The sequence below is a fragment of the Antrostomus carolinensis genome, unplaced genomic scaffold, assembly GCF_000700745.2.
Source record: "Antrostomus carolinensis isolate BGI_N321 unplaced genomic scaffold, ASM70074v2 scaffold49038, whole genome shotgun sequence".
Taxonomy (NCBI): Eukaryota; Metazoa; Chordata; class Aves; order Caprimulgiformes; family Caprimulgidae; genus Antrostomus; species Antrostomus carolinensis.
The window spans coordinates 1-24,851 of record NW_010333258.1 but is presented as its reverse complement, the minus strand read 5'-3'; the positions used below and the strand labels follow the sequence as shown (position 1 = coordinate 24,851).

Sequence of the window (24,851 nt, the reverse complement as noted above, 5' to 3'; positions counted from 1 at the left end):
AGCAATCTTACAGTTTAAATAATAGTGGTGTCCTCTTAAAGAGCCAGAAGTTTATAGAATTCAATCACAATCATCATGCAGGATGGGAGATTTGGTATAGTTCCATAGATAAAGCTTGAGTGACACAATCATTTGAAAAACTGCAAGATTGCATGTAGTGTTTAAAATCTCTTAAGAAAGCAGGATGGAAAGGAACCTCAGTATGAAAGGAGAGTGTTTGGATTGGGTAGTACAGTTCTTGAAAACAGGAAAATGCCAGCTTTACAGCTGACTGCCTGTTCTGCACTCTTACAGAAGCATTATGACTCAGTCTTGAATTACTTGTTTCCATCATGTTTTCACAGTTCATTTTCTCACTTGGAGCAAAGAATAAATCCATGAGGAGTAGAATTAGATTTTGCAGTTGCTGTAAGCCCTGCATTTGCTGTTCTGTTGATGCTTGATTTTTCTTAGAGTAAATTTTATTATTTAATGTTTGTACTAACAGTCACATCTCAATGTCCAAGTCAAGGTTTGGTGCGCAGCAGAAGCATCTAATAGGAGAGAGACAATTAGAGCTAAGTAGACACAAAGCAGAGGAGGAATTGATGACTCTGAAGATGACAGATTGCAAACAGGCAGTGACAAAGTCCAGACTAGAACCCTGGACTTCTGATTCACCAGAAAGTGCCCTTAAGTTGTTGATCACCCTGAAATCTGAGAGGTGAAAAACCTTACTGATCTTCTCCTCTTGTCCAGTCTTGACTCAGCGCATATTTATGTCCAGCCATAACATTTTGATTTGACCATAGGTGTATGATTGTCTGAATTATTCCATTAGCTGAATTCTTCATGGTCCCATGGAAGATAGGGAGGAGAGGAGATTTGGTTTATGAAAGCCACATCTTGGGGACTTTCGACCCTTATCCTTGAAGGATATGTATAGGACGTTTGTCACAAAAGTCTTTTGCTTTCTTTAAAGCCTAACACCTTTTAAAAGCAATCCTCATGAGAAGAGCTGATGACAATCCTGCTGTGCCACAGACATAATTGAAATACTCAGTTATGCTGATTCCTTGGCAGCATCTAACAAAATCTTCAGATACAGAAGTTGCACCCAGATAAGTGATTGTAGGGTCTGGAAAACCTAAGTTGACTCAGGTAGTGTCTGTACAACAGCAAAAATTATTTTTCTATATGTTTTATTTTGGTTTTCCCTGCCCAAAACAACAGGTGGAATTCTTTGAACCCTTTTGGGATAGTGGAGAACCACGAATTGGAGAAAAAGGAGCAAGAGGCTGGAAAGCATGGATGCACCAACAAGAAAAGGGTGGCTGGATCACTCTCAAGCCCGGTATGTCTGTGTCAGTATGTGCAGCTGTACGTCCACATGTTCTTCTGCACATTTTTATTAGAAGGATACACGCTGTTTATTCCCATGTTTTTGCATACAAGTTTTAAAAAATATTTACCAAGATTAAGATAAAGTATATCACACTTCACAGGGAAAGTGTGTGTTGACTGCTCTGTGTACGATATTGTTTATGGAATATTTTCCTTCCAGTGAGTGAGAATTAAAGGAAAGGATGGCATATCCTCCACTCTGAGCTGAAAAGGCTAAAAGTGGGAGTACTTGGTAGAGACCCACACCCATCACAAGTGGAAGGAAGCTCCTTCCATTAAGACCTTTTCATCATACTGGTAGACCATGTGGGATTATAGTATTAGGTGACAGTTGCCTCAAGGATTCTTAGCTTAATGACTATTTCTAGAATCAGATTTCAATTTCTTACAGCAAATATATAGTAGAAATAGGAGGAAAACCTTTCCGTTTTCTTTGTGATACAGAAAACAAAGAAATTGCATCTTTACTTGGCTTCTGGGTAAGTAAATAATTGTCTGAATTATTCCGTTAGCTTCTGGGAAACCTTTCTGCATCCCTGGGTAACCACAGATGCAGAAACACCTCCCTGCTGCTTAGTCCCACCTTGTCTTCTGTTCTACACTGCTTCCCTTAATGTCAAGGACTATTTCTCAAACAGATACATCTTGAAGGGAAGCAGGGGACTGGAATGTGTCTGACCAAAGATGAGCTGTCTCTACTTTTGCTGCTCCTGCTGCTGGAGCAACTCTAATGTGAAGCAAGTTTGGCTCTGCTTTTAGTAAACAAAGGAACTGAGAAATGATCCTGCACTTCCTTTGTCCCTGGTTTAAAATGGAATTTCCTTGCCCCTTAACTGAGGTCAGCAGTTCCACGGCTGATGGTATAGACCTTTTGCCCATGAACTGAGGAGACTCAGTATAGAGAAGGGGACTGCTGCCAGTCTTGGGCAGGTCCAGCATATATCAGTGCTTTTTACCATGTGTGACAAGCCCAAAAGTCCAGGTGCAGTCTATAGTCAGGTGTAATCTCTAGAACTTGTCAATTTTTTTCAGACTTTGGTTAGATCATGGAAATGCTGTTATTTTTCATAGAGTTACTGACTAAAGGAAAGGCAATAGATCACGAAAAATACATAGAGAGTAAAAATCTTGCCACTACCTGTTTGTTTTACCTGTAATGTAAAATTTTTAATTTGTACCAAAAAAAACAGTGCAGGTAACCGTAAATTTTGGGGACTTTTTTTTCCTCAACAACAAGAAAGAAAAAAAAATTGAAAAATCTCTAAAAACTTTCCCTTAACCTTCAAGTGTTCATCAGTTTCAGCACTGAGCTAATATATTGCTGTCACAGGAAAAATATGCTAATTGTATCTAATAATCCAGAAAGATTATCATAAAAGTGGACTGTGGTTAAGAACTTCCTTTTGTGTGTGTTTAACTATGTTGGTGTTTCAATTGCACATTAATTAAAATATTGAAAATACCAGATATTTTAAAGCAACATTGCCAAGCTTGGTTTGTGTTGTTTAACATTATAGTACTATTTTTACTTACACTGGTTTTCTCAAAATGTTTTATGCACATGAGCATTCGTAGAGCACGTTTGAGATGGTATGCCCAGGTATGAATTGAAGAACCTAAGTAGCACAAAAAGATGACTTGAGTCCTGGCTGTTGCTTGCAAACTGCTGTTGATAAAAGTGGTCCACAGCCTGTAATGTTTTCTTTTCTCCTCTATGGGAAAGTTTGAGTGCCAACACTGATTCAGTGGTTCAAAAAGTCTGGAAACCTACTCTTAGCAGAGTTGGTGTCAAAACCCAGAACTGTGATGTGGAAATTTTCAGCTGTGTCTTGTGTCTGTTTTATTAACACTATATTTGTTTACATTTTTAAGTAGTTAAATTGTATGTCAAGTCTGGCCTTTGGATTTGGTGGATTTCATTTTTCTTTAATAATTTTGTGTATGTGGGTGGTTGTCTCGATTTGGTTTTAGATGATGATGATGAAGAGGAGATTGATGAGGATCAAGAAATAAAGGATAAAACTCTCCCCAAGTGGCATATTTGGTTGGATATTGAATATTCTCGTGAAGCAAGGCATTGGTTACCTTGGAGACCAGACAAAAACAAAAAGGAAACTGAAGAAGATTGTGAAGATCCAGAAAGACAGGTCACTGTGACATAATAAAACAAAGGGAGATGATAAGACAAATTATCCTTTCATTTGAATTCATTGCAAATGAATATTTTAAAGGAGCAGTACTTTTCTTAGTTGGAAAAGAATTTTTGCTTTGTTGGGAATTCAAAATTTACCTGAGGTTTTGTGCTGAGACTTCTGAAATCCATGGGCAGCTTATGATAAACCTTGGAAAGGGCTGTAGGCAAAGAGTCTGTCTTTGCTGTTCTGTGATTTCTCTCACCTGTGTGTGGAAATGTCACAGAAATCTGTGTTTAAGACGATACATGCATTAAATAAACAAAGGTTTTGTTGCCTTCAAGTCAGATAGTTGGATTTTTTTTTTCCCTTCTTGGGAGGTAGATCAAGTCAGACATTGGTTTTCAAATAAAAATGTGTTAAATGACTTAAGCAGTAATATCTTTCAGACTTTCATTGTGTAAATTTTCTGTGAAGGTTTCTGATACTCAAGGGCAAAGAAATCTCTTGATAGCAAATTTGTGGTCTGACTGGAAGAGCACATCACATTAAAAACTTGTCTGTTTTTAATTTGAATGACATTGTTACCATTTAATAGTAATTATAAATCTTTATTGTCTTGAAAAGGTTTTTATAGTACATAAATTACAGGTTTGCTAATTTTATTTGATTGCATAAATTAACAGATTTTGCTTTAATTTGGATTTTTTCAGGTATTATTTGATGATCTTGGACCGTCTTTGATCCGGCTTTCTGATCCAGATCTTCAACATCAACTACTGTACTCATTTTTGCAATTTCTGGGAGTTCCATGTACAAGTAAACTCTTTCCTTCCAACCTCTATATTGCCATGGATGAAAATAATATCTTTGACAGTGTGCTTTCTGATGAAAAGCCACTGTCTTCTGTTGATTTTCCACTTTCTGGATTCAACAGTATTGGTCATATGGACACGATGCTACGAAGGAGACACCACATAGGCCACTATAAAGAAGGAGAAGAGTTCATACAGAATGTTTTTCATGTTCTTTTCCTGCTATTTTCAGGAAAGGAAAAATCTAACTTCTCCATTTGTTGGTTACAGTACGAAATATCCAAGGTAACGAGGAATCTGCATATAATCACTTTTGTGATGTGTGGTTTTCTTGTGTATTAATGTTTATATTCAATTAAAATAAATACTGATGAAATTCAAGTCTTGTAGGACTAAGTATTCAGATCAGGAAATGCCAGTTAGGATTGCACTGGGGGTAAAAAAAAAAACCAAACCAACAAACCCTTTTCTTCAGTACATGTTACACAGTGGCATACATGTAACACTCTCTTGTAAGGCCCCACCTGGAGCACTGTGTCCAGTTCTGGAGCCCCCAACACAAAAAAGACATGGACCTGTTAGAACAAGTCCAGAGGAGGCCACCAGGATGATCCGAGGGCTGGAGCACCTCTCCTATGAGGACAGGCTGAGAGAGTTGGGGCTGTTCAGCCTGGAGAAGAGAAGGCTCCAGGGAGACCTTATAGCGGCCTCCCAGTACCTGAAGGGGCTACAGGAAGGCTGGGGAGGGACTTTTTACAAAGACAGGTAGTGATAGAACAAGGGGAAATGGCTTTGAACTGGAAGCGGGGAGGTTTAGATCAGATATTAGGAAGAAGTTTTTCACTGTCAGGGTGGTCAGACACTGGAACAGGTTGCCCAGAGAAGCTGTGGCTGCTCCTCCCTGGAAGTGTTCAAGGCCAGGCTGGGTGAGACTTTGAGCAACCTAGTCTAGTGGAAGGTGTCCCTGCTGATGGCAGGGGGGTTGGAACTAGATGATCTTTAAGGTCCCTTCCAATCCAAACCATTCCACGATTCTATGAATATTTTTTGCCGCTTTGGATAAATGTTGTTATATGATACATTGTATGCTAGACAGGAATGGATGCAAGGGATTTTTTACAAGGGAAAGTGAATCTGCCAGGTCCTTCTACCAAACTAGTCCACTAAGTGCATAATCCCCAATACCATGATATGAGCACTTTATCAAGAAACCTAACTACTTCCTATACAAGTTACATTTGTAACACCCTATCAATCACTTGAATGTGGATTTATTTAGGTAAAACTGCTCTAAGAGATGCCCACAGAAGGATGAGAGTCCAGGTTGTCTTCTGAACACCTCAGAAAGTTTAGTATTGTGTTTCCTTGTGGAGAAGTTCCCTGTCTCTTACCCACACACTACCTGACCAGAAGATCTCCTGTAATCTTCCCGTCCAGTCTCCAGATATGTCTGTCAGCACATTCCCCAGCATGAAAAGCTACTTGGAGGTTTAATTGTGCTAGTCATAAGCTGCATCTGGATCATTTATTTTCCTTTTCTCAACCATTACAGGTTAATGGTTCTTTATTTGAACAGTTGACCTTTTAAAAGAGTGAAATCTGATAATGTCAGTGGTAGGAGTAAGAATAATAAGAGACTGTAATTTGGCTTTGTTGGAGGGAGCTGATAACAGGCAGTTGTGACAACTTAGAGTATTCAGTAGCAATGTATCTAGCTGGTGGTCAAATACAGAACAGTATGAAAACAAACACAATAACAAAATTAAAAAATGCTGTGAGTTTTTTTCCCCTTTCTTTTCCCATCCCTCTCAAAATTTGTTCTGTTTTTCCTTCCCTGCAGGTAGTTCAGTGTCTCCAAGCAAAAAACAAGAAGAAGCTGAAAGCACAAGGGAAGAAGAGTAAAAAGTTGGCCAAGAATCTCCTTAAAGCACCTGACAACCGAAACCACCTTTCTCTCTGGAAACTGTATGCCTACCTAGAATGGCTGCTTGGTAACACTGACGAGGCCAGGAAGGTATTTGACACAGCTCTTTGCGCAGCAGGGACAGGAGGACTGAAGAGTCCCCAGCTCTGCAGCCTCGGTCTGCTTTATGCTCAGCTGGAAGTGGAACTACTAGAAAGTCTAGAAGGAGCTGTTACGTCACATGCTGTTCATATATTGACCAAGCTGGTTGAAAGTGGACCATATGTGCCTTACAGTGGACAAGTGTTATCTGTGAGTGTCTTGAAAGCTCGTAAAACATACGAGCATGCACTGCAAGATTACTTAAGCAAAACGCCGGTTCCTGATCAGGATCAGCTGATTAACTTGGTTGGTTGTTACGCGCTGTTCCAGTATTTGACTGTTGGGATTGATGCTGCAGTGTTAGTATATGCACAGACTTCGGAAAAACTTGAAGCTCCTGGTCCACAGAAATGTGAAAATACTGGAGAGAATTTTGGCATTCAAAAATTTCCCACTGCTCTTGAAGCTGTCACACTGCTGCATACAAATTTACTCAGATTCCACATGAAAATGAGTGTTTATCCTTTGAATCCGCTGCGAGAGGCACTAACGGAGGCTCTGAAACGGTATCCTAGCAACCAGTCCCTTTGGAGGTCATATATCCACATCCAAAGGAAGTCTCACAGTGCCAGCAAAGCACGAAGATTTTTTGATGGTGTCACAAGGTCTACTGACTCTTTAGAGCCCTGGCTGTTTGCAATCCAAGCAGAGCAGATGAGAAAAAAACTCATTGAGAATGTGCAGAGGTAATGTCTTGTAGCTCCTTGTGGTTGTGCTTCTTCTGATTTGTCTGATCACTTAACAGAGGAGAGAAGATGCTGTCGTAGGTCTCGTTTTGCAGATGGAGCTGTAGCTAGGGAAGGTTATTTGTTCACGGCTGAACAGTGGGTCAGTGGCAGAATCCTGAACAGAATTAAAGGCCTAGGTGATAGTCTCACATCCTTTCTACTGGATCAGACTGTGGTTTGCTTTTTGTTTGATCACTTGCTACTGACGTCTGGATGCCAAACATTTAAGTTTTTTAAGTAACTGTTTAGGTGGCCAAGGCAGACACAGTGGGCTTAGAAATGGCTGCGTTTTCATACTGCGGCAGTAAGGAGCGTCGCGCAGAGCTGCGCTGACTGAGCTCGCTGCCCTACTTTACTCCTGGATCACAGGATACGGTTGTGGCAGATCTGTTTCCATAGTGAGTACTTGGGAGTTTAGCTTTCATATGAGGCTGTTGCTCGGTAGAAGAGACTGGAAATTTCCTGAATTCACAGTGTGACCTGGGCTCAGATGTTGTGCTCCTGGGAAAGGAGGAAAGGGTAGGAGATGTGGTGAGCAGAGGTATGTGTTCATTCTTAAAGCTTAGTCTGTAACTGTTGTGTACCCGTTGCTTGGAGCCACCTATCCACTGCTACCTACGTATCTCTAATAACATTGGCAGCTTGGTTCTTTGTGCTTGCACATAGCAACAGACATTTCTAGGAAATTGTTATCCAGAAGCTTTACATAGCTGTAAGATCACAATATTCACACTTGATGAAATTACAGAGTTATCAGTATACTTTAAAAAGGCTGCGCCCACTGCTTTGATTGCCATGGTCTGACAACAGACATGCATATGTGATAGTGACATTCCTGAGCTGCCAGTGTGTGCCCTCCTGAACTGTAATAGGAATTCTACAGCCACCAAATGTAAAGGAGGATTGTAATTTGATTCATGGTTAATTACAGACTGACACTATGATAGGTTTTCATTATTGTTACTGGAAACTGATGTTAAAATTACAGAATTATTATTCTCTCTGTGACATTCATGTTGCCATGAGTGTTCCAGCTGTTTCTTCAAGCTCAAGCATCAAAAATAAGCCAGTCTGTTACCAGCTGTAGATAGAAATCAGTGCTTCAGTGAAAAATACATACCTGCTTTTCTGTTATGCCTGGAACTTAGGGGATTTCAGTTCACTTAGGGGTGAAAAAGAAAGTTATTATTGTAATCATGGTTGATATCCAGAGCTGTGATCTAGGCCTTGATCCAAAACCAACATATGGTCTTACAGAGGTGCCGGGGTAGATTTGAACAGGCTTGCCTGGGCACTAGACTTCAGTTTGGTTTGAGCTGCTGTGCCAAGCTTGGAATGATAAATGATCTTGAGTGAAAACTAAAATAAGATTAAGATCATATAGTCGTGGATTATTATTGTACTTGAAGAGAAATTATCTCCTCCAGTTGGACAGGGTTAATTTTTCAACATGCTAAAAAAAAGAATTTTCACAAAAATACCTTATTTTTATTCTTTTAACTGATTTTCCTGTTTAGAAATGTGTTGGTTAGATTAGCTAGTGCTAAAAATCTGGTTTATAACATTCAGAGTTTGTAGCATGAAATGCAAAAACCTGGCTATATACAGTGCTATGTGAACAGAGACAGTACGTTGACCTTGACCCTCTCATACCTGGATGTGATCCTTCAGCTTGGGTTTAAGGGATTGTGGTTTCTTTTTTCCTCTGTGTTCCAGGGCAGATGTTGGTGAAATACATTTCACTATTCCTGAAACTGGGTTAACAAATCGGATCGTAGCTCTATTTGAACATGCAGTTCAGAGTGAAAATGGAACCCATTGTCCACTGCTCTGGAGAATGTATTTGAACTTTCTGGTAAGAAGACAGTATCAGTTTTAATTTATTTTTTTTTCCCTGTATTTGGAATTTCTCATTAACACAGCTACAATGCTGTATAAAAAAGGAGTACTAATTGCTGCCGTACCTGTATGATTTGCAGGGTGATCTATTTGAATTGTAATGCTCCTTATTGCTGGGAATATTAGGGAAAATGTAACTCACATGGGTTAGAAGGAGCAATAGCTTCCCTCAGTGTAGTTTCAATATAGGTGCAGGCAGGTTATGGTGGTTGCCATCTTACGTAGATAAAGAATATGTCATGTCAGTAGATGGATTCCAGCCAGTCTTACTGACAACATAAAGGTCAGGGAGCAAAATTTAAGAAAACAAGAAGCAAATTGTAGGACTTATTTTTAGGTAAGTTAATTCAGCAAAGATGACTTGTATTTATGTTTTACACCTACTTTATGTTTCTGTAAGGAAATTATAAGGACTTTGATATTTCAGTCAAATCTAGTTCCTGATTTTGTGTAACTTCACAGAATGGTTGAGGTTGGACATCTGGAGGTCATCTTGTCCAACTCTACTCTTCAAGCAGGGCCACCTAGAGCCGGTTGGCCATAACAATGTCTAGATAGCTTTTGAATATCTCCAAGGATGGAGACTCCATAACTCTCTGGGCAACTCATGCTAGTGTTCAGTAACCCTTGCAGTAAAAAAGCGTTTCTTGGTGTACAGACAGAGCCTCCCGTGTTTCAGTTTGTGACCATCACCTCTCATCCTGTCACTGGGCACCACCCCTGAGGCTTTTATTCTCCAGGCTAAACACTGCCCGCTCTCTCAGCCTCTCCCCGTAGGAGAGATGCCCTAGTCCCTTAGTCATCATCGTAGTCCTTTGTTGGGCTCTCTCTAGTATGTCCATGTCTGTCTTTTACTGGGAAGACAACAGCTGGGCACAGGACACCAGATGTGGCCTCACCAGTGCTGAGTAGAGAGGAAGGATCACCTCCCTGGGCCTACTGGCAGTGCTTTGCCTAATGCAGCCCAGGATACCTTTGCTGCAAGGGCACATTGCTGGCTCCTGTTCAACTTGGTGTCCACCAGGACCCCCAGCTCCTTTTCTGCCAAGCTGCTTTCCAGCTGAGTGGCCCCCAGCAGATATTTGTGCCTGGGGCTGTTCCTCCCCAGGTGCAGGACTTCACACTTCTTGTTGAACTTGATGAGGTTCCTGTCAGCTCATTTCTCCAGCCTGATGTGGTCGCTCTGCATGGCAGCAGGACCCTCAGGTGTATCAGCCACTCCTCTCAGTTTTGTGTCATCTGCAAGGTCACAGAGTGTACTGTGCTCCATCAGTCAGATCATTAATGAAGATGTTGAATGGGATTTGGTCCAATATTGACCCCAGGGCTACACTGCTAGTTACTGGGCTCCAGCTCCACTTTGTTCCACTGGTCATCACCCTCTGGGCCCAGACATTGAGCCAGTTTTCAGTCCACCTCACTGTGTGCTCATCCAGTTCTTACATCAACCACTTGTCTAGGAGGATCTTACGGGGAACAGTGTCAAAGGCCTTAATGAAGTTCAGATAGGCAATGTCTACTGCTGTCCCCCTTGTCTACCAGGCTAGTCATTTTACCTTAGCATTTTGTCACGTTGGTCAAGTGTGACTTCTAGTGAATTCATGCTGACTACTTCTGATGATTTTCTTTTTGTTCATGTGCTTGGAAATGGTTTCCAGGATTAGCTGCTCCATCACTTTCCCAGGGCTCAAGGTGAGGCTGACCAGTCAGTAGTTCCCTGGGTGCTCCTTCTTGAAGGTAGCAGTGACATTTGACTTTCTTCAGTCTTCGGGCACTTCTGATTGCTGTGATTGATTAAAGATTATCAAGAATGGCCTCCCAATGACATCTGCCAGCTCCCTCAGCATTTCAGGAATTCCAGGTCCCAAAGAGCAGGAGGAAAGTGTGGAGCAAGGAAGATGTACCCTTAGCGGAAGAGGATCAGGTCAGGGAATACTTAAGCAAACTGGACGTGCCTGCGTCCATGGGCCCTGGTGGGATGCAACCCATGTGTGCTCTGTACTTGTATCAAATAGTTGAGCAGGTACATTGAGGAAGAACTTTTAACTCCTTCCAGATAGATGCTAATTTGACAAACTCATTTTTGTATGTAAAGGGATCCGGCTTTAACAAACTTCTGCTGAGTAAGAGAATGTATGTGCTTGATCTCTTTGGTGCACAAAAATAATGTTTTCTCACCGTCACTGTTCCAAAGGTGCTTCTGTGTAGTGTGTGGCGTGTCAGGTGTAAGTTTTGGTTAGTGATTTGCACTGTGTATTGTTGTCAGATACAGGCAAAGGCACTGGCTTTAACTGAAACACTCAGCCCAGGCTCTATTAGTCTTTGTTTTACTTGTCTTACAAGTAAAGCCATGGAACTCCTTAAAGACATCTCTTCTGTTACACTGAGGAACGTCACCAGTGTCACCAGTGTAACCTCTCCAGTTGCACAGCTACCACAATGCATAGTGACAAGGATTCCCCAGCAGAGGAGCCCTGAGCTTTTCGGCAGTAATTTCTTTCAATCAGAGATAATAATTGTATTATTTCAGCTATTACTGCATTGAAGTATGAACATTTTTTTCTCACACAGGCTTCAATAGGCAAAAAAGAAAAAAGTAAAGGATTGTTTTATAAAGCCCTTCAAAACTGTCCTTGGGCAAAGGTAAGCATAACAAAAAATATAAACCTGTCATCACATTCTAATTTTTAAAGTTCTGTGGGGTTTTTTTTAAGTTAGAATTTAGTAGTTGTTGTAATGAGTTATATGCAGACAAAAGAAGAGATTTCTGAAGGAGAAGTACTGTAAGATTTTCTGCAAATAAGAGATGCACCTGAAATGGAAATAAACATAGTGGTCAGTGCTGTTTGCATTTCAGAACAGACTGTTGCATTGCACGAGACAAGGAGATAAGAAATTCTTCTCTGTGATCTAGAAGTGAATGTGTCTTTCAGGCCAGGTTTCATCATGAGCATGGTAGTAGCAGAAATATATAGCCAAGTAAAAATATATTTAGTTACTAAGAAATTATTCAGGGGCACCTGCAGCTCCTCAGGTAATGTCTGTATATGGTGAAAGTGCTCCAGTGCCTCTTGACCTATGTTTTATCTTTTTTGAATAAAATTATATAGTAAGAGTTGGAAAAGACTTGATTAAACATCTACATTGCTGTCACTGTAGAATTACTGATTCTGGTTCCGTTATTTTAAAGGAGTACATGGTATTTCTTACGTTCTTGCTACAATTGTTTGCATATCTACATGCTTCTTTGTACTGTGTTTCTTGCTATGATAGAAAGATGGCCCAGGAAACGTTCTCCTTGTCTCTCTAGGTACTGTACATGGATGCCATAGAGTACTTCCCTGATCATCTGCAAGAGACTCTTGATCTAATGACTGAAAAAGAATTGAGAGTGCGGGTGCCTATGGAAGAGCTGGAACTGCTATTAGAGGTTTAAAGGAAGACTGTAGAGAGTGGAGAAAGTACAGAAGCTAGTTCCAGAACCAAGTTAGACCTGTCTCTGTTCAAACAGGAGCTCTGTTGGGACTTGGGTACTTTGTACTTTGAGCTTTTATATGAATTGCTATCAAAATGGAGTTCTGCGAGCTGCAAGTATTCTGGAATCAAGTACTGCGTTTACACACAAAAATGCATCCATTTCCCCGAAGCATTGCTGGCTCCCACAGAAGGATACCCTCTTAAAATATCCTCCTGTTTCATACTGCCCACATTTCTTAGTCTATTGTTTGAATTTACATTCCCTAGAGTTCAGTACAGATGCAGTACATGCCAACTATGGTTTGGTGAGCAGCACAGGAAATAAACATCTGCCAAATGGCTGCTCCACTGTCCTCTAGTTGGCAGACTTCAGTTATTTCCTACAACTTGGTATGCATGCGTGTGTATATTTAACTACCAAGTCAAACAGCAGTTACATCTGTACATAAACTGTTAGTAAAAGCTAAATCTTTGCTTCAGCCGGCACCTATTTTGGACTTGTATTTGTATGTTTTGACAGATGACCATTTTAATATGAATATTTATGAAAAATATATCTGAATATTTGAAAATTCAGAAGGGACTTGAATTATTTTTTATTTCTTAATTTAACAGAACTGTGAATGTATTAAAAATTAAATTGTATCCATAGTGCATCTCTAAGCAGCTCATATTTAAACCTGGTTTTGTAATTGGTACTCTTCTTTTGACCCAAAGGTAGGCAGTTGTCATAGGAGGTCTGTTCTGTATTTAATCCTCACCAAAGGAGGCAGAGTAATGAAAATGTGACTGTTTGATTAGTAGTTTCTATTCCGAGAGTCTTTAGGCAAGCTCCTAGAGAAGTTATATGAAGTACGGTAACGATTTAAAGATAACGTTATCTGTTTATTTTATAAGACAGAATATGTTGAAATGTGTGAAAGACTGTTCAGCACCCCTGTGCTTGAGACCCAGTACTCAGAAACTGGATCTCCATCTGGAAGAGGCTGCCTGCAGCCACGGAGCAGCTAAAACTCTTTCAGAGGTTTTTCAGGAGAAGAGTAACAACTGTTGCAGCACTAAAACAATCAGACTCACCCAGCTGATGAGATCTGATTACATGGAAAACTACAGCTGGACAAACCCAAAGGACCTGTGGCTCAGTTGTGCCTGGCAGGATGTGATACATCTTAGTTTAGGCTGCACTTCATTTATTCCTTTCTAAAATTATTTTAAATAGCAGTGGGAATGTGCAGAATTTTAAATGGCATTACAGCACTTCTTAAGAGCCTTATAATACTGCTGGGGTTGCAGGTGATGCTGGTTTTGCTATAAAAGTAATTGATTAGTCTTTGTAAAAAAATACCTACTTTATTGTTTATACCCAGAGCTCCTGAATTGGAGGTAGGAGTTACTCTGTGCACGGAGCAGGAGCATCGCATTTTTGTGTGTGTGCATATGTGTGTGTGTACGTGACCTCAGAAGCTCATCTGCTCCAGCCTTTCGTGGGGCAGGGTGCCTAGGTGAGATTGTCTGGCACCCCGTGATCACCTCCAGCGAGGGCAGCGATGACTCGTGTTTGTCACTTTTCTCCTCCATCCGTCCCCTTTGCACAGCTTCTCCCAGCGCAGCGCTCATGCTGCTCCCTTCACTGGGGGTGTCAGAGGCTGCTCGCTTTCTCCAGGAGCTCCCCTAACTCCTGCCTTTTAATGCAGACCCCACTAGGTTTTTCTGTCCTTATGGGGAATCTACTCCCTCTTTACTTTCTCAAGGTCTTCATTACTTTTGTCTTCACCTTTGTGACTCAAGTTCAGAAATGTTGGAGAAAGTGTCAGAAGTTGAATTCTGCTGCAAAGGTAAGAATTTAATTTTCAGCTCTGTTTCTGTTTCAGTTACTGTTGTGGCAGACAGTTTACCAGAACAGTTCTTGGTTTAGGTTAATGCATTGCAGCTTTCCTTCACTCAGCTGAAGCGACGTCGTTGTGGTTGGTGCTTCCAGCCAGCATCAACAGCTTTGCTTGCCACACGTCTTAAAGCTCTTCAGCCCCTCAAGCGAAGATGAGATCAACTGCCATGATTAGAAAGTGCTAAAAAATCACTTGGCTTTTGTGACCTTTCCAAGGAGATGGATCTCATAAGGTTTATGAGAATGGGTAATAAAACTTTTCTGCTTGTTTTTCTGTCTCCAGCTGAAAAACAACTCTATTTCAGGGTTCCTGTCATCCAGATCAAATTAAAGACTCCATTCAGCTCTAGGGTTTGTTTTTAACAATGAACCACATAATTCTAACCGAAAAACAGTCTCTTGGCCTTGCTGCTGCCATTGTTACAGCGCTGGCAGTTACCGAACGCAGTGCTCTGCGTGTACCTCTCCAGTGTCTGTTCCTGGCCGGCACTTGCTCCCGCAGAAAGTTTCCAGAACAAAGGCTGCACGTTGCTCAACAGCGGTCTGTACATGGAATTTTTCTGTAAACCTTAAAAATCACACGTACAACATCTGGAAGTTAATTACTTTGAACTTAACAAGCACTTCACAGAAGTGTGCTACACAATACTTGGTCAGCAGTATAGGCAGTGCTAGAATGTAGCAGTCATGGCTGTGGCGCTGGAGCTGCAGGCAGTGGATTTGTTTGGGGGGAAGAATTCAGGTTAAGATGACACTGCAGAACACCAGGCATGTGACTTGCAGTTTGAGCGTCTCTCTGCAGTGTGACAAACTGTGCACCTCTAGCTGGGGCTGGTCGGTGCCTGTGCCTTAACAGAACATAGCCCTTGCCTCGGCAGTGCCGGGCTGCAGAGCCCCCTGCAAGCACAGCTGGGTAACAAACTGAAACCAATTTATAAACTCTTGAATGTCAGGTACAAGTACCTCACCCAAACATGCCGAGATCTTTAAACTAAGAATGCTAACGAGCATCCACCTTCCTTTCTTGTAAGCAGAAGTGCTAGAGAGAGATGGGCACCTTTAAAGTGTATCTGAATGTTATTAAGGTTGCATGATTTTCATTAATTTTTATTTGTATGTGACTTAGGACACTGGGGGACTCAACAGTGACTTCTGTCCTAGTCAGCCCCTAAAAAGATACAGCAAAGTAATTACTTTAAGAGCAGCAGCAATTATAGGGCTGTTGTAAAAGACTGATGTGCCCAGCAAGGACTGACAGTGCATCAGCAGCGTGGTTTGGGTCACTGAGACAGGCACTCTCATGTCACTCCTACTTTTTCCTGGCAATAAGTCTGACTACAGCAACAGGCAGTTCCACAGCAAGAGCAGGTCTTTGCCACCAAAACCAGTTCAATTCAAATAAATGTTTTATTGGGAAATGAAGTGTTACACTGACTGAAAAACCACAGTCCACCAGGATTTAACCTCTTCAAGAATGAAAGTGAGCTACACTGTGTGGTTTTACACAAGACTCTCATCCCAACCACAGACAGAGTTCCTGATAGTCCCCAAAGAGACAAGTGACTTAAAGATACAGTCCCTCAGGGGTTCCCTCCTGCTTCTTATAGAGCACATTCTCTTTAGACTTTTTGAAGTCTTCATTTGTTACTTTCATGCGCCGTTCCCGCAGAGCCATCAGTCCAGCTTCTGTACAAATTGCCTGCAACAGAGAAAGCAAGAGTAAGTTCCTGGCTCTGTGCAGCCTTCTCAAGCCACCCCGCAGGAGACAGCAGCACTTTCCTACAGCTCGGACTGACGCTGTCGTGAAGAGAGTTAATGAAATTTGCATCTTAAAGTTTGATACTGTCCAGTAGCACAGAAGCACATAAAACAGTCTGGGTAAGGCTCCATAAGTATGTCCTCCTGTAGTCAGAGTAAGGCTTGTGTGCAGAAGGTGTTTCCCTCCTGCTGCATCCAGCTCTGCAACAGTGGACGGTGTTGTCCTTCTGCCACGAGGTGCCAGAGCACCGCCACATTTGATTAAGCTCATGAGCGTGGTAACACTAGCAAGGGCTTCTCTGCTTTCGAGAAGCAGAGATGTATGTTTGAAGCTTCCTAAGCTATGGTTCCATTTTTATCTGCTTGCAACATAGCCTCTAAAAATGCTTTTTAGTCTGCACTATCTTAATTACTGTTTAAGGTACCCGGCCTGTTTGTGCAAGATTCCACATTCCACTTCTAATTTCCACTTTGCTGCTTCTGAAGTTTCACAGGTACATACAGTTACCAACACGAGCTACCAGATAATTACAATTTTGGAAGGTTTCCCATTTGTAAAGCCGAGTATGTGGCTTATAATAAAAGGTATTAAAATATTTATTCAAGGTATCCCACTGTCCCTCTGTGATGTAACCACAGGAAGCAGAGAAAAGTTTCAGCACAGAGTAATGGGATTTGTGTTTTGAAGTATAAGCAACGGTGATGTACAGACCTTAATATCTGCACCACTGAGATCATCTTTTGCCATGATCAGCTCATCCAAAGTCACATCATCTGCCAGTGTCATCCTGCTTGTGTGAATCTGAAAGATTCGTTTCTTGGTCTTTTCATCAGGCAGAGGGAACTCGATTTTCCTGTCAATGCGTCCTGTGCAAAAGAAGAACTCAGACTTAGTGTTTTGCACGCAGCTAGTGGAAGGAGAGCGGGAAGAACATGTCAAGGTTAGACTGACAGTAACTGTTTCTTCACACCCACAATCAATCACGTCCTGGAGTGCCAAGTGAGATCAGACTATTCCGTTTGTAATGACCAGGAAGCTACTGGAGCTGAAGGATACCACGCTGCTGAGAAAGTCTGTGTCACTGCAGGTAAATGACACCTCATCTGGGAGGCACGAAAAACCACAGGTTCCTTGAGTCACATGTAGCCACAAAACACAATCTGTCACACCACAGAAAAGTATTAATCAAATACGTATGTTCTTGTAATAAATTTTATCCTACTCTGAAATTACATTTATCTCCCAAGTTTAATTTTCGGCCACATACACACACCAAGTGAATCACTGTGGCAACCTAGAGAACTCTTCCTCCCTGTATCACTGAATTCCTCTGTGCAGGACGGTTAAACCAAACAGAAGAAGGAAGGTTTTGCATAAGATGGTCTGTTGCAAGTTCCTACCAGATGTTTCCTTTGTGCCAGCAGGGACTTTGGATGTTCTGGTACTCATTGTTCCAACTTTAATAAGTGATCTTTTTAAAGATATTTTCCATCTCCGGATCACTCCTGTTTTTCTTTAGTTTTACAGTATCTTTTCTAAATAGGGTTGATGGCACCACATAGGATATTCCAGACTAACATACACAATGGTAAATCAGTCTGCCAAGCTGCTGGAAGTGCCCCTGTTGCTCAAGCAATGGTTGTAATTTAAATACTTGATAGGTGTTGGAAGTTTCTTTCCAACTAATTTTAAATCATCTTGGCTTGTCTTTAATATTGGCATAGTACTTTCTCCTCTGTACTCTAACAGCAGCACTGGTTTTGATTTGGAGGGGTAAGGCTAAGATGGTGACAAAACCAGACCTTTTGAAAAGAACACAAACATACCTCAGCAACTTCATACCGTGGAGGTGTTTTCCAAACTCCTTGGGTCCATATAATCTAGTGACTGTTCAGAGTCATCACTTGACAAATTGAATTATCTTTGCTCTCTATCTTACCTCTGTTACTTCAGAAGGAAAAATCTTTACAACGTCTTTACTGCTTAAGGTTTACTTGAGGTCACTAACGGCAGGCTTAGCTTATTCCTTTGATCTCCGTGTTGCTTTCTAACTTCTCATTTAACAGACCCCACAGGTGTATTATGTTCTGGTACATTTTTAGTGGCCATTTAAAAATACTACTTGTGCCTGTTCAAGCTCTTGGCTCAGCATGTCATGCATATGTCAAAATAAGGTTATTACTTCTCCCTCACTCCTCCCCCAGATGCCAACAGTGGGCCAGGCCAGTAAGGAAGCAGACTGGCTTCCCTGCATCAAAATCCAGGCTCTCCTCGTTGAGGCCGATGTTCTCATCTGTGAAGCACAAGTGGCACTGCCTGACACCTCACCCAGCTGCGTGCCATGGTGCTGCTGCTGCTGCACTCCAGCTCGCCTTAACAGTTACTGAAAACAGCTGTGCCATCTTAATGCAAATGGAGACTATTCCAATTGTTTATGTACATATAAGAGGAGTGAGCACTTTTATTCTCTTCCACAGGTTTTTCTCCCATTTGGAAACTTGTGAACAGATTCTGATTTTAACAGATAGGCCAACATAGACAGGATGGGGAATAAAGACAAACCAGTAACTTGCATTCTTTTCACCAGCCCATGCTTGGTGAGTTATGACAAGTCCTCGCACAAGAAAAGTGACTCATGCACACACAGTGGGAAGTCTCTTACCTGGCCGAATCAAAGCTGGGTCCAGTGTTTCTATTCTGTTTGTAGCCATGATAACTTTGACATCCCCCCGAGAGTCAAACCCATCCAGCTGGTTCAGAAGCTCCAGCATCGTACGCTGGATCTCTCTCTCACCACCTGAATTTGAGTCATACCTTTAGGAAAACAATATGGTCAGAAAAAGCACTATACAAATTTAAGAACATACTTCACATAACTGCCACAAACTTATAAACAAAATAGTGTGTGGTGGTTTGGGTTTTTAAACACCCATAACAGATTATTTTTTCACTTAACGTTACCCATGAAAACAAAAAGCCGGTTTTCAGAACCATATTGTGACATCTAGGTAAGTAAAGAGACACTGAACTATTCTTGTAGCTGGGGAAACAGCAACCATGTGAAGGAAATCTGTCCCTTTTCTATGTTTGTTATGTATTTGGAAGCCCCCTCCCCTTAACAAAATTAACAAATTAACATTAAAAAAGGAAAAAAAAACCCTAATTCTTAAAAGCACATGCATCCACTTCATAGAAAATAGAGCTTGTCACTCATTTTTCCATTTCAGAGTTTTTCTTTGTGCACTCAGTTATAACTGGATCCCAGTTTAACTCTGCCCATACAGGAGCACAGGCACCAGGGGCTGTATTTCTGTGTTTTGTTGTTTAGCTATTTCATTTTGCAAACATCAAACTAGAGAATCTACACCCAAAAAAGCTCAGTCACATTTAGGAACAGTTTGAAGCAACACAACATTTATGAAGAATTCCCTGTGTTACGCACTCCACCATTGGTCCAATCCTTTCTACATAAGCTGAAATACATGAGGCAGAAGCTGGGTGGTCCTGGGGCTTCAGGCTAGTAGCTGGGTAGTAATAGGTATGAGCATCTTTTTATTTATGCAGTAAATCTTTGACTACTTCAAAGACTATTTGTCTTAAACCAGCCTAAGGAATTTTGAAAAAAATAAAACTTGAATACAAGCTGAACAATAGTTTGGTGTGACAGAAGCAACGCTTCTCCATGACTTCACATTCTGTAACTTACCATAGACTATTCCAAGAAGATAAGTATTTACCCACCTGTCTGAACTGACAAGTGATACAGTGAAATATTCTGTATTAAATACAGAATCACTAAAGCCAAGTAAATTTGGATTTGCACTTCAAGTACACCACAGGAACTTTACATAGTGGCTGTTTAAGACATTCTATCAAGGAGATGCTACCAGGCAGCAAGAGAACAGAGGTTAAGTCTCTGGTCATGTCTATTTAACATGAAAAGGTTGTGACGTATTTTAGTTTCAAATAAGTTATTTGAAGTTTTAGTTGTTAAAAATACTTACATCAAAAAGAGAACGAAAACGGCAGCAGAGCTAACAAACCGAGCATCAATACAGCTGCAGAAGAAGTGTTTCTGGGAAACCCTTTGCTGTCCCTGCCAATACCCACGTGCGAAGCGCAAGGCAGAACACGGTACCTCTTTGTGCCAATGGCATCAATTTCGTCAATGAAGACGATGGATGGAGCGTGCTCTTCAGCCACACGGAACAGTTCGCGCACCAGCTTCGGACCGTCCCCCAAGTATTTCTGTATAAGCTCTGAACCAACCACTCTCAGGAAGGTCGCTGAAGTCTGGTTTGCCACTGCTTTGGCCAGTAAAGTTTTACCTATTTTTAGTTGGGAAGAAGTGCTGTCGTTAGTCTGGGCAGGGGAAGTGCTTCAACAAAAGTGTCACATGGCATTTGTGACGGACGTGGCAATGCTTTAATACTAAGGAAGCTTAATTTACTTCGCTTGTGTTAGCACAGCTGTCAGTGCGAGATACCTGTGCCAGGTGGGCCATAGAGAATGACTCCTTTGGGTGGTTTTATACCCATCTCTTCATAATATTCAGGATGGGTGAGAGGAAGCTCCACAGACTCCTGCAGCACGGGAAAAACAAACCTGAGTTGTAAGAAAGAGTGAGCACTCTCCACAGAAGTTCTGTGGGGGTCTCAAGAACAGCATTAATAAAAGTAACGAAAGCAAAGAGAACTTCACTAATTTCATGACAGACCTTGTAAAATACGTGTCTCTGCTGCCTCCAGTTCTAAGGCAGACAGCTACTCTATCTGAACAGGTCTTCCTATTGTTTCCACTTGACATGTGGCAGAGCAGCAGTGAGTGGTCCCCCTCCTACAACCTAAAGGCATCACGCTGGGTTTAGAACCCACAAACACTCATAGAGAACCTTGGGGTGGATGGACTCTTTATGAAAGGATGCCTTACACCATGAGTTGCCAGATTAGTACTACAGTGCAGTATTCTAAGAGCATTTGTCATTTTGGATGCCTACCCAAAGCAAAGAGGTTGAGTTTTACCAGGGTTCAGATGAAGCTCTGCTTGTAGGTTTAGGGAAAAAAAATCAAACCAGAAAAACAAATACAAAAAACCCCAACCAAACAACAAACAAATGCAAAACCAAAACCAGCCAAAGAAACTCCTCCCCACCAAATCCCCAGATATCACAGCATCAGGCACTCAAACCAGCCTCTGCGCTTTTTGTAATTAAACTCTCACCGTGCAATAACCAGTAACGCTACATGGTGCAAAACAGTAAGTTACTGCACAGATTTTAGGAGCTCAGGGCTCTACGAATTCCACAGTGACTGAAAGGTCTCTGTGTACAGTTTGCGAGCGGGTACGTCGCCCACTGAAGAGCTTTAGGGCCACGAGTCTGCCTAGCAAAACCCAATGGAGAAATGCACTAGCAAGACACAAAGGAGCGCTACCTGCGCAGCAGCCGGTCCTGCTGTTACACTTCCAAGCTCCCAGCACAACAGCTGCCCACTGGCCCACTTAACAGTGCACATTAGTACAACCGAATACCTTGATTTCCTGAATCTGGTTGTCAAGGCCACCAATGTCAGCATATGTTTCTTGAGGAGCTTTCTCCACCTTCATCACAGTAACTAAAGGGTCTGTGTCATCCATCAGGACTCCTATCACAGCATGAACCTAATTCAAGCATTAAGAGTTGTCAAAGAAAGCAGGCAGCATTATTAACACAAGCTCAAGCCTAAACCCAGTGCCCATCTATTTGGGTGCATGAGATAAACAGCATTAGCTCTCAGGCTCCATGATCCTGTGATTCTCAGAAAAAAAAGGCCAGTTAAAAACAGTACAAGAACTTGTGCCTCATTTTATAAAAACAACTCACCTTATGATTTAGCAAAACAGAGCAGCCTGGCTCTAGCAGATCCTTGTCCACAAAAGACAGAATACTGACGTAGTGTTCCGACCCTACTGATGTGGACACGATAGCGTGGTTATCATCAATGATCTCCTCCAAGGTGCCCACGGACATTGGTGTTCCCCTCAGATCATCCACCTTGGATCTTTCTTCCTGTCACAAAGAATCCAAGAAACAACTCAAGAACACAAGCAAACCCAGTTCTGCTAATGGGTTGGGCCCCTTCATCTATTTCCCTGAGCTGAGGCACAACATGGTTAAAAGCTGCCTGCACATTTGGGAGTTTCATTTTCCCACCATTTAAAGACAACTTATCTTATTCTTGTACAACCCTGACTCAACAGTTGGCACCAAATAGAACAGAACCAGTCTTTGCTCCCTGTTGTTTCGCTGCCCCAAAAGGAATAAAAGCACAGGCCAGTAATAAAATCCACTATTATCTTAGAGTCTCCCATTTAGACACTAGTACGTGGATGCGCAGAGCTAAAATACTGTTTCTTTCTCTGCTGGGGGATATCTGGGAGCTGCATTTTAACAGATCACTAAGAAAAAAACAAACCACTGTGGCTTCATAGAATGGTTTGGGTTGGAAGGGACCTTAAAGATCATCTAGTTCTAGTTCCAACCCCCCTGCCATCAGCAGGGACACCTTCCACTAGACCAGGTTGCTCAAAGCCTCACCCAGCCTGGCCTTGAACACTTCCAGGGAGGAGCATCCACAGCTTCTCTGGGCAACCTGTTCCAGTGTCTGACCAGCCTCACAGTGAAGAATTCATCTGTGGTAACCCATGCTTGGACTAAAACCATTAAACCACTAGGAAAAAATCCTGTTTCTGGACAGTAATTGAGATATAATGAAGAACTGTAACATACATAACACATTTGTATTGACTTACACATCCATGGCACTTTATTTCCATTCCTTTTGTACGAAGTAATTTACATTAGAACACTTAGTGTAATATCAGAAGTAACAGTTCACTCAAACCTCACCTCTTGTTTTTCTTCCAAAGGTTTCATCTGTTCTTGATTTCTGATAAATTCTTCCTCCATTAAGAGGTAATCTTTAATTCTCTCCAATTTCAACAATTTGAGCCTACACTGTGTGTGAGGAGTCACTGCAATCAAAGTAGAATCACAACATTTTAGACAAAGTTTGACTTGACACTAATTCATTACCAGACATTCTGCTTTATTTTCTGACAATAACTTCTCTATGAGCAGTAGTCACTATTCCACTTGTCCCACTGGAATTCTAGGTAAAAAACATCTTTAAAGGTCATGTTTCCCCTGCATTTCTCCTAATTTCAATTCCTCTCTCTCTCTTACCCAGAATCCATGGGCTACATCTTGCCTAACAACATTTTTACATTAATTAGAAATAAAATCACATTTGTCCTGCTGTTTAATCATTTGTGACCTATGTGCAGCCAGATCCAGGGGAAGGAACAGCTTTGGATTTCTGGAAGAGTGGACAGTCCCCAGGACTGCCCAGGCAGGCAGAATGCTTACCCAGGGGGAGTTTACTGGCAGCATCTGGTCCCTTTGTTTTCTTCTTCTTTTTCCCCACTCTGGTTGGAACTGGAGGTTCATATTTCTTCTTCTTGTCCTTATTCATAAAGAGAATTCCATGAGGAAAAAAAAAAACAAATCAGGATATTAACAGTGAAAAATACAGACAGATGTTACAGACACAGACTGAGAGCTCAGCTGAAGCTGAATGGCTACATAACAAAACTGTGTCCTTTATGTTACATAGCGAGAAGCCCAAAGGGATTGTTATTTTTTAAGAAAGTTCAAAAAATTTTTCTCATGCTTATTTTACATCCCCTTTTTAAAATTTAGATTTCTGCTGGTTTTCAGTGAAAACAGAACATAGAAGGCTAAAGCCTGAAGTAAATCACAAACAAAACTCATGCATGAAAGGATGAGGAAAATATTAATCTGAACATTTCTGTTGCATTTTAATCGATAGGTAACGCGCATTCATTTGCCAGCCTAGGCAGAGCTGCTTGTGTACACTGTACTTCCATCTCCAAAGGAAACTGGAAAGGCTTCCAAAGGTCCACAACACAGAGTGCAGATCTCATGCTGATGACAGTATAATGTCATTTTCACACCAAAGCCAGTTACTTAGGTGACACCTTGAAGGCAACCAGTCTTTCCTAACTCAGACAGATTTATATTAGTTTTACAAATAAATTACTGCTGACAGATAATTTTCATTTTCCTTTACAGTTAATCCCCCTTTTCTGTTTTTGAACAGCAAACTGTTTTCTCCAATGTGCACCCAGAAGAGAGGGGACACCTCATCAAAACAAGCAAGAGCTTAACTCTATGCAGTTCTGAGAACAAGAACAAAAAACCCAAACCTGTAAAACAAAGCCTACTGCAGGCAGCCTCTGTGGTAGCACAGCTGTAGTTCATCCTATAAGTAAAAGCATTTGTTTTGTTTTTATTTACCTTGTCATCCTTCTTGCCACCACCAGGACCATGTCCACCACTCTGACTTTGACCCTAAGAAAAAAAAACGAAAACCACAACAACAGGCAAATATAAGTACACAACGATAAAACTTAAAAGCTATGGACAGTTCACGTAAACAAATGCCACAATTAGATTTCTCCTGCCTAAACAGAGCACTAATCTATTCCAATGAACTGCCCAAAGTCGGTGAATGAAGCGCAGTGGGGATTTACGAGGCAGGACGTGTTTATGGGCACGTTTTGGCGATGTCACGCTACAGTCGCAGTTTTAGCGCATTCTTTGCTACTGCGAATTAACGAGCAGCACGGAACGTCCTCCTTCGCCCCCC

The 24,851-nt window shown here is 41.5% G+C and overlaps 2 protein-coding genes across 3 annotated transcripts in view; one reads left to right on the top strand and one right to left on the bottom strand.

Annotated features, from left to right (window-relative positions):
- Positions 1-12,458, top strand: part of NRDE2 (NRDE-2, necessary for RNA interference, domain containing) — a 32,282-nt gene extending 19,824 nt beyond the window's left edge. The window contains exons 9-15 of the mRNA XM_010173799.1: positions 1,213-1,333; positions 3,355-3,530; positions 4,229-4,615; positions 6,171-7,081; positions 8,840-8,978; positions 11,594-11,665; positions 12,333-12,458. Coding sequence (XP_010172101.1) covers positions 1,213-1,333; positions 3,355-3,530; positions 4,229-4,615; positions 6,171-7,081; positions 8,840-8,978; positions 11,594-11,665; positions 12,333-12,458 — 1,932 coding nt within the window. The remainder of the gene's footprint in view (positions 1-1,212; positions 1,334-3,354; positions 3,531-4,228; positions 4,616-6,170; positions 7,082-8,839; positions 8,979-11,593; positions 11,666-12,332) is intronic.
- Positions 12,459-15,769: 3,311 nt separating this feature from the next.
- On the bottom strand, positions 15,770-24,548 carry PSMC1 (proteasome 26S subunit, ATPase 1). Of its 2 annotated transcripts, XM_010173798.2 has the most exons (10): positions 24,500-24,548; positions 23,549-23,645; positions 23,030-23,154; positions 22,004-22,189; positions 21,673-21,801; positions 20,630-20,726; positions 20,282-20,471; positions 18,806-18,957; positions 16,855-17,009; positions 15,770-16,083 (listed from the first exon to the last, which is right to left on the bottom strand). In XM_010173798.2, exons 3-10 carry the CDS (start codon positions 23,087-23,089, stop codon positions 15,949-15,951), a joined length of 1,104 nt encoding a protein of 367 aa, XP_010172100.2. In that variant the 5' UTR covers positions 23,090-23,154; positions 23,549-23,645; positions 24,500-24,548; the 3' UTR covers positions 15,770-15,948. The 2 variants fall into 2 exon arrangements, with proteins under 2 accessions (XP_010172100.2, XP_028942279.1); XM_029086446.1 differs by lacking the exons at positions 23,549-23,645; positions 24,500-24,548 and having other exon boundaries at positions 22,004-22,174; positions 23,030-23,113.
- Between the last annotated feature and the right edge of the window lie 303 nt (positions 24,549-24,851).

Bases quoted from the DNA above. Each gene is read 5' to 3' on its own strand.
- PSMC1 (XM_010173798.2), bottom strand. From the start codon at position 23,089: ATGGAGGAAGAATTTATCAGAAATCAAGAACAGATGAAACCTTTGGAA. The intron at 20,472-20,629 runs GTATCTCGCACT...AACTAAAAATAG, and splicing joins CTATGGCCCACCTGGCACAG to GTAAAACTTTACTGGCCAAA. The intron at 16,084-16,854 runs GTCTGTACATCA...TCTCTGTTGCAG, and splicing joins TCAGTGGTGCAGATATTAAG to GCAATTTGTACAGAAGCTGG.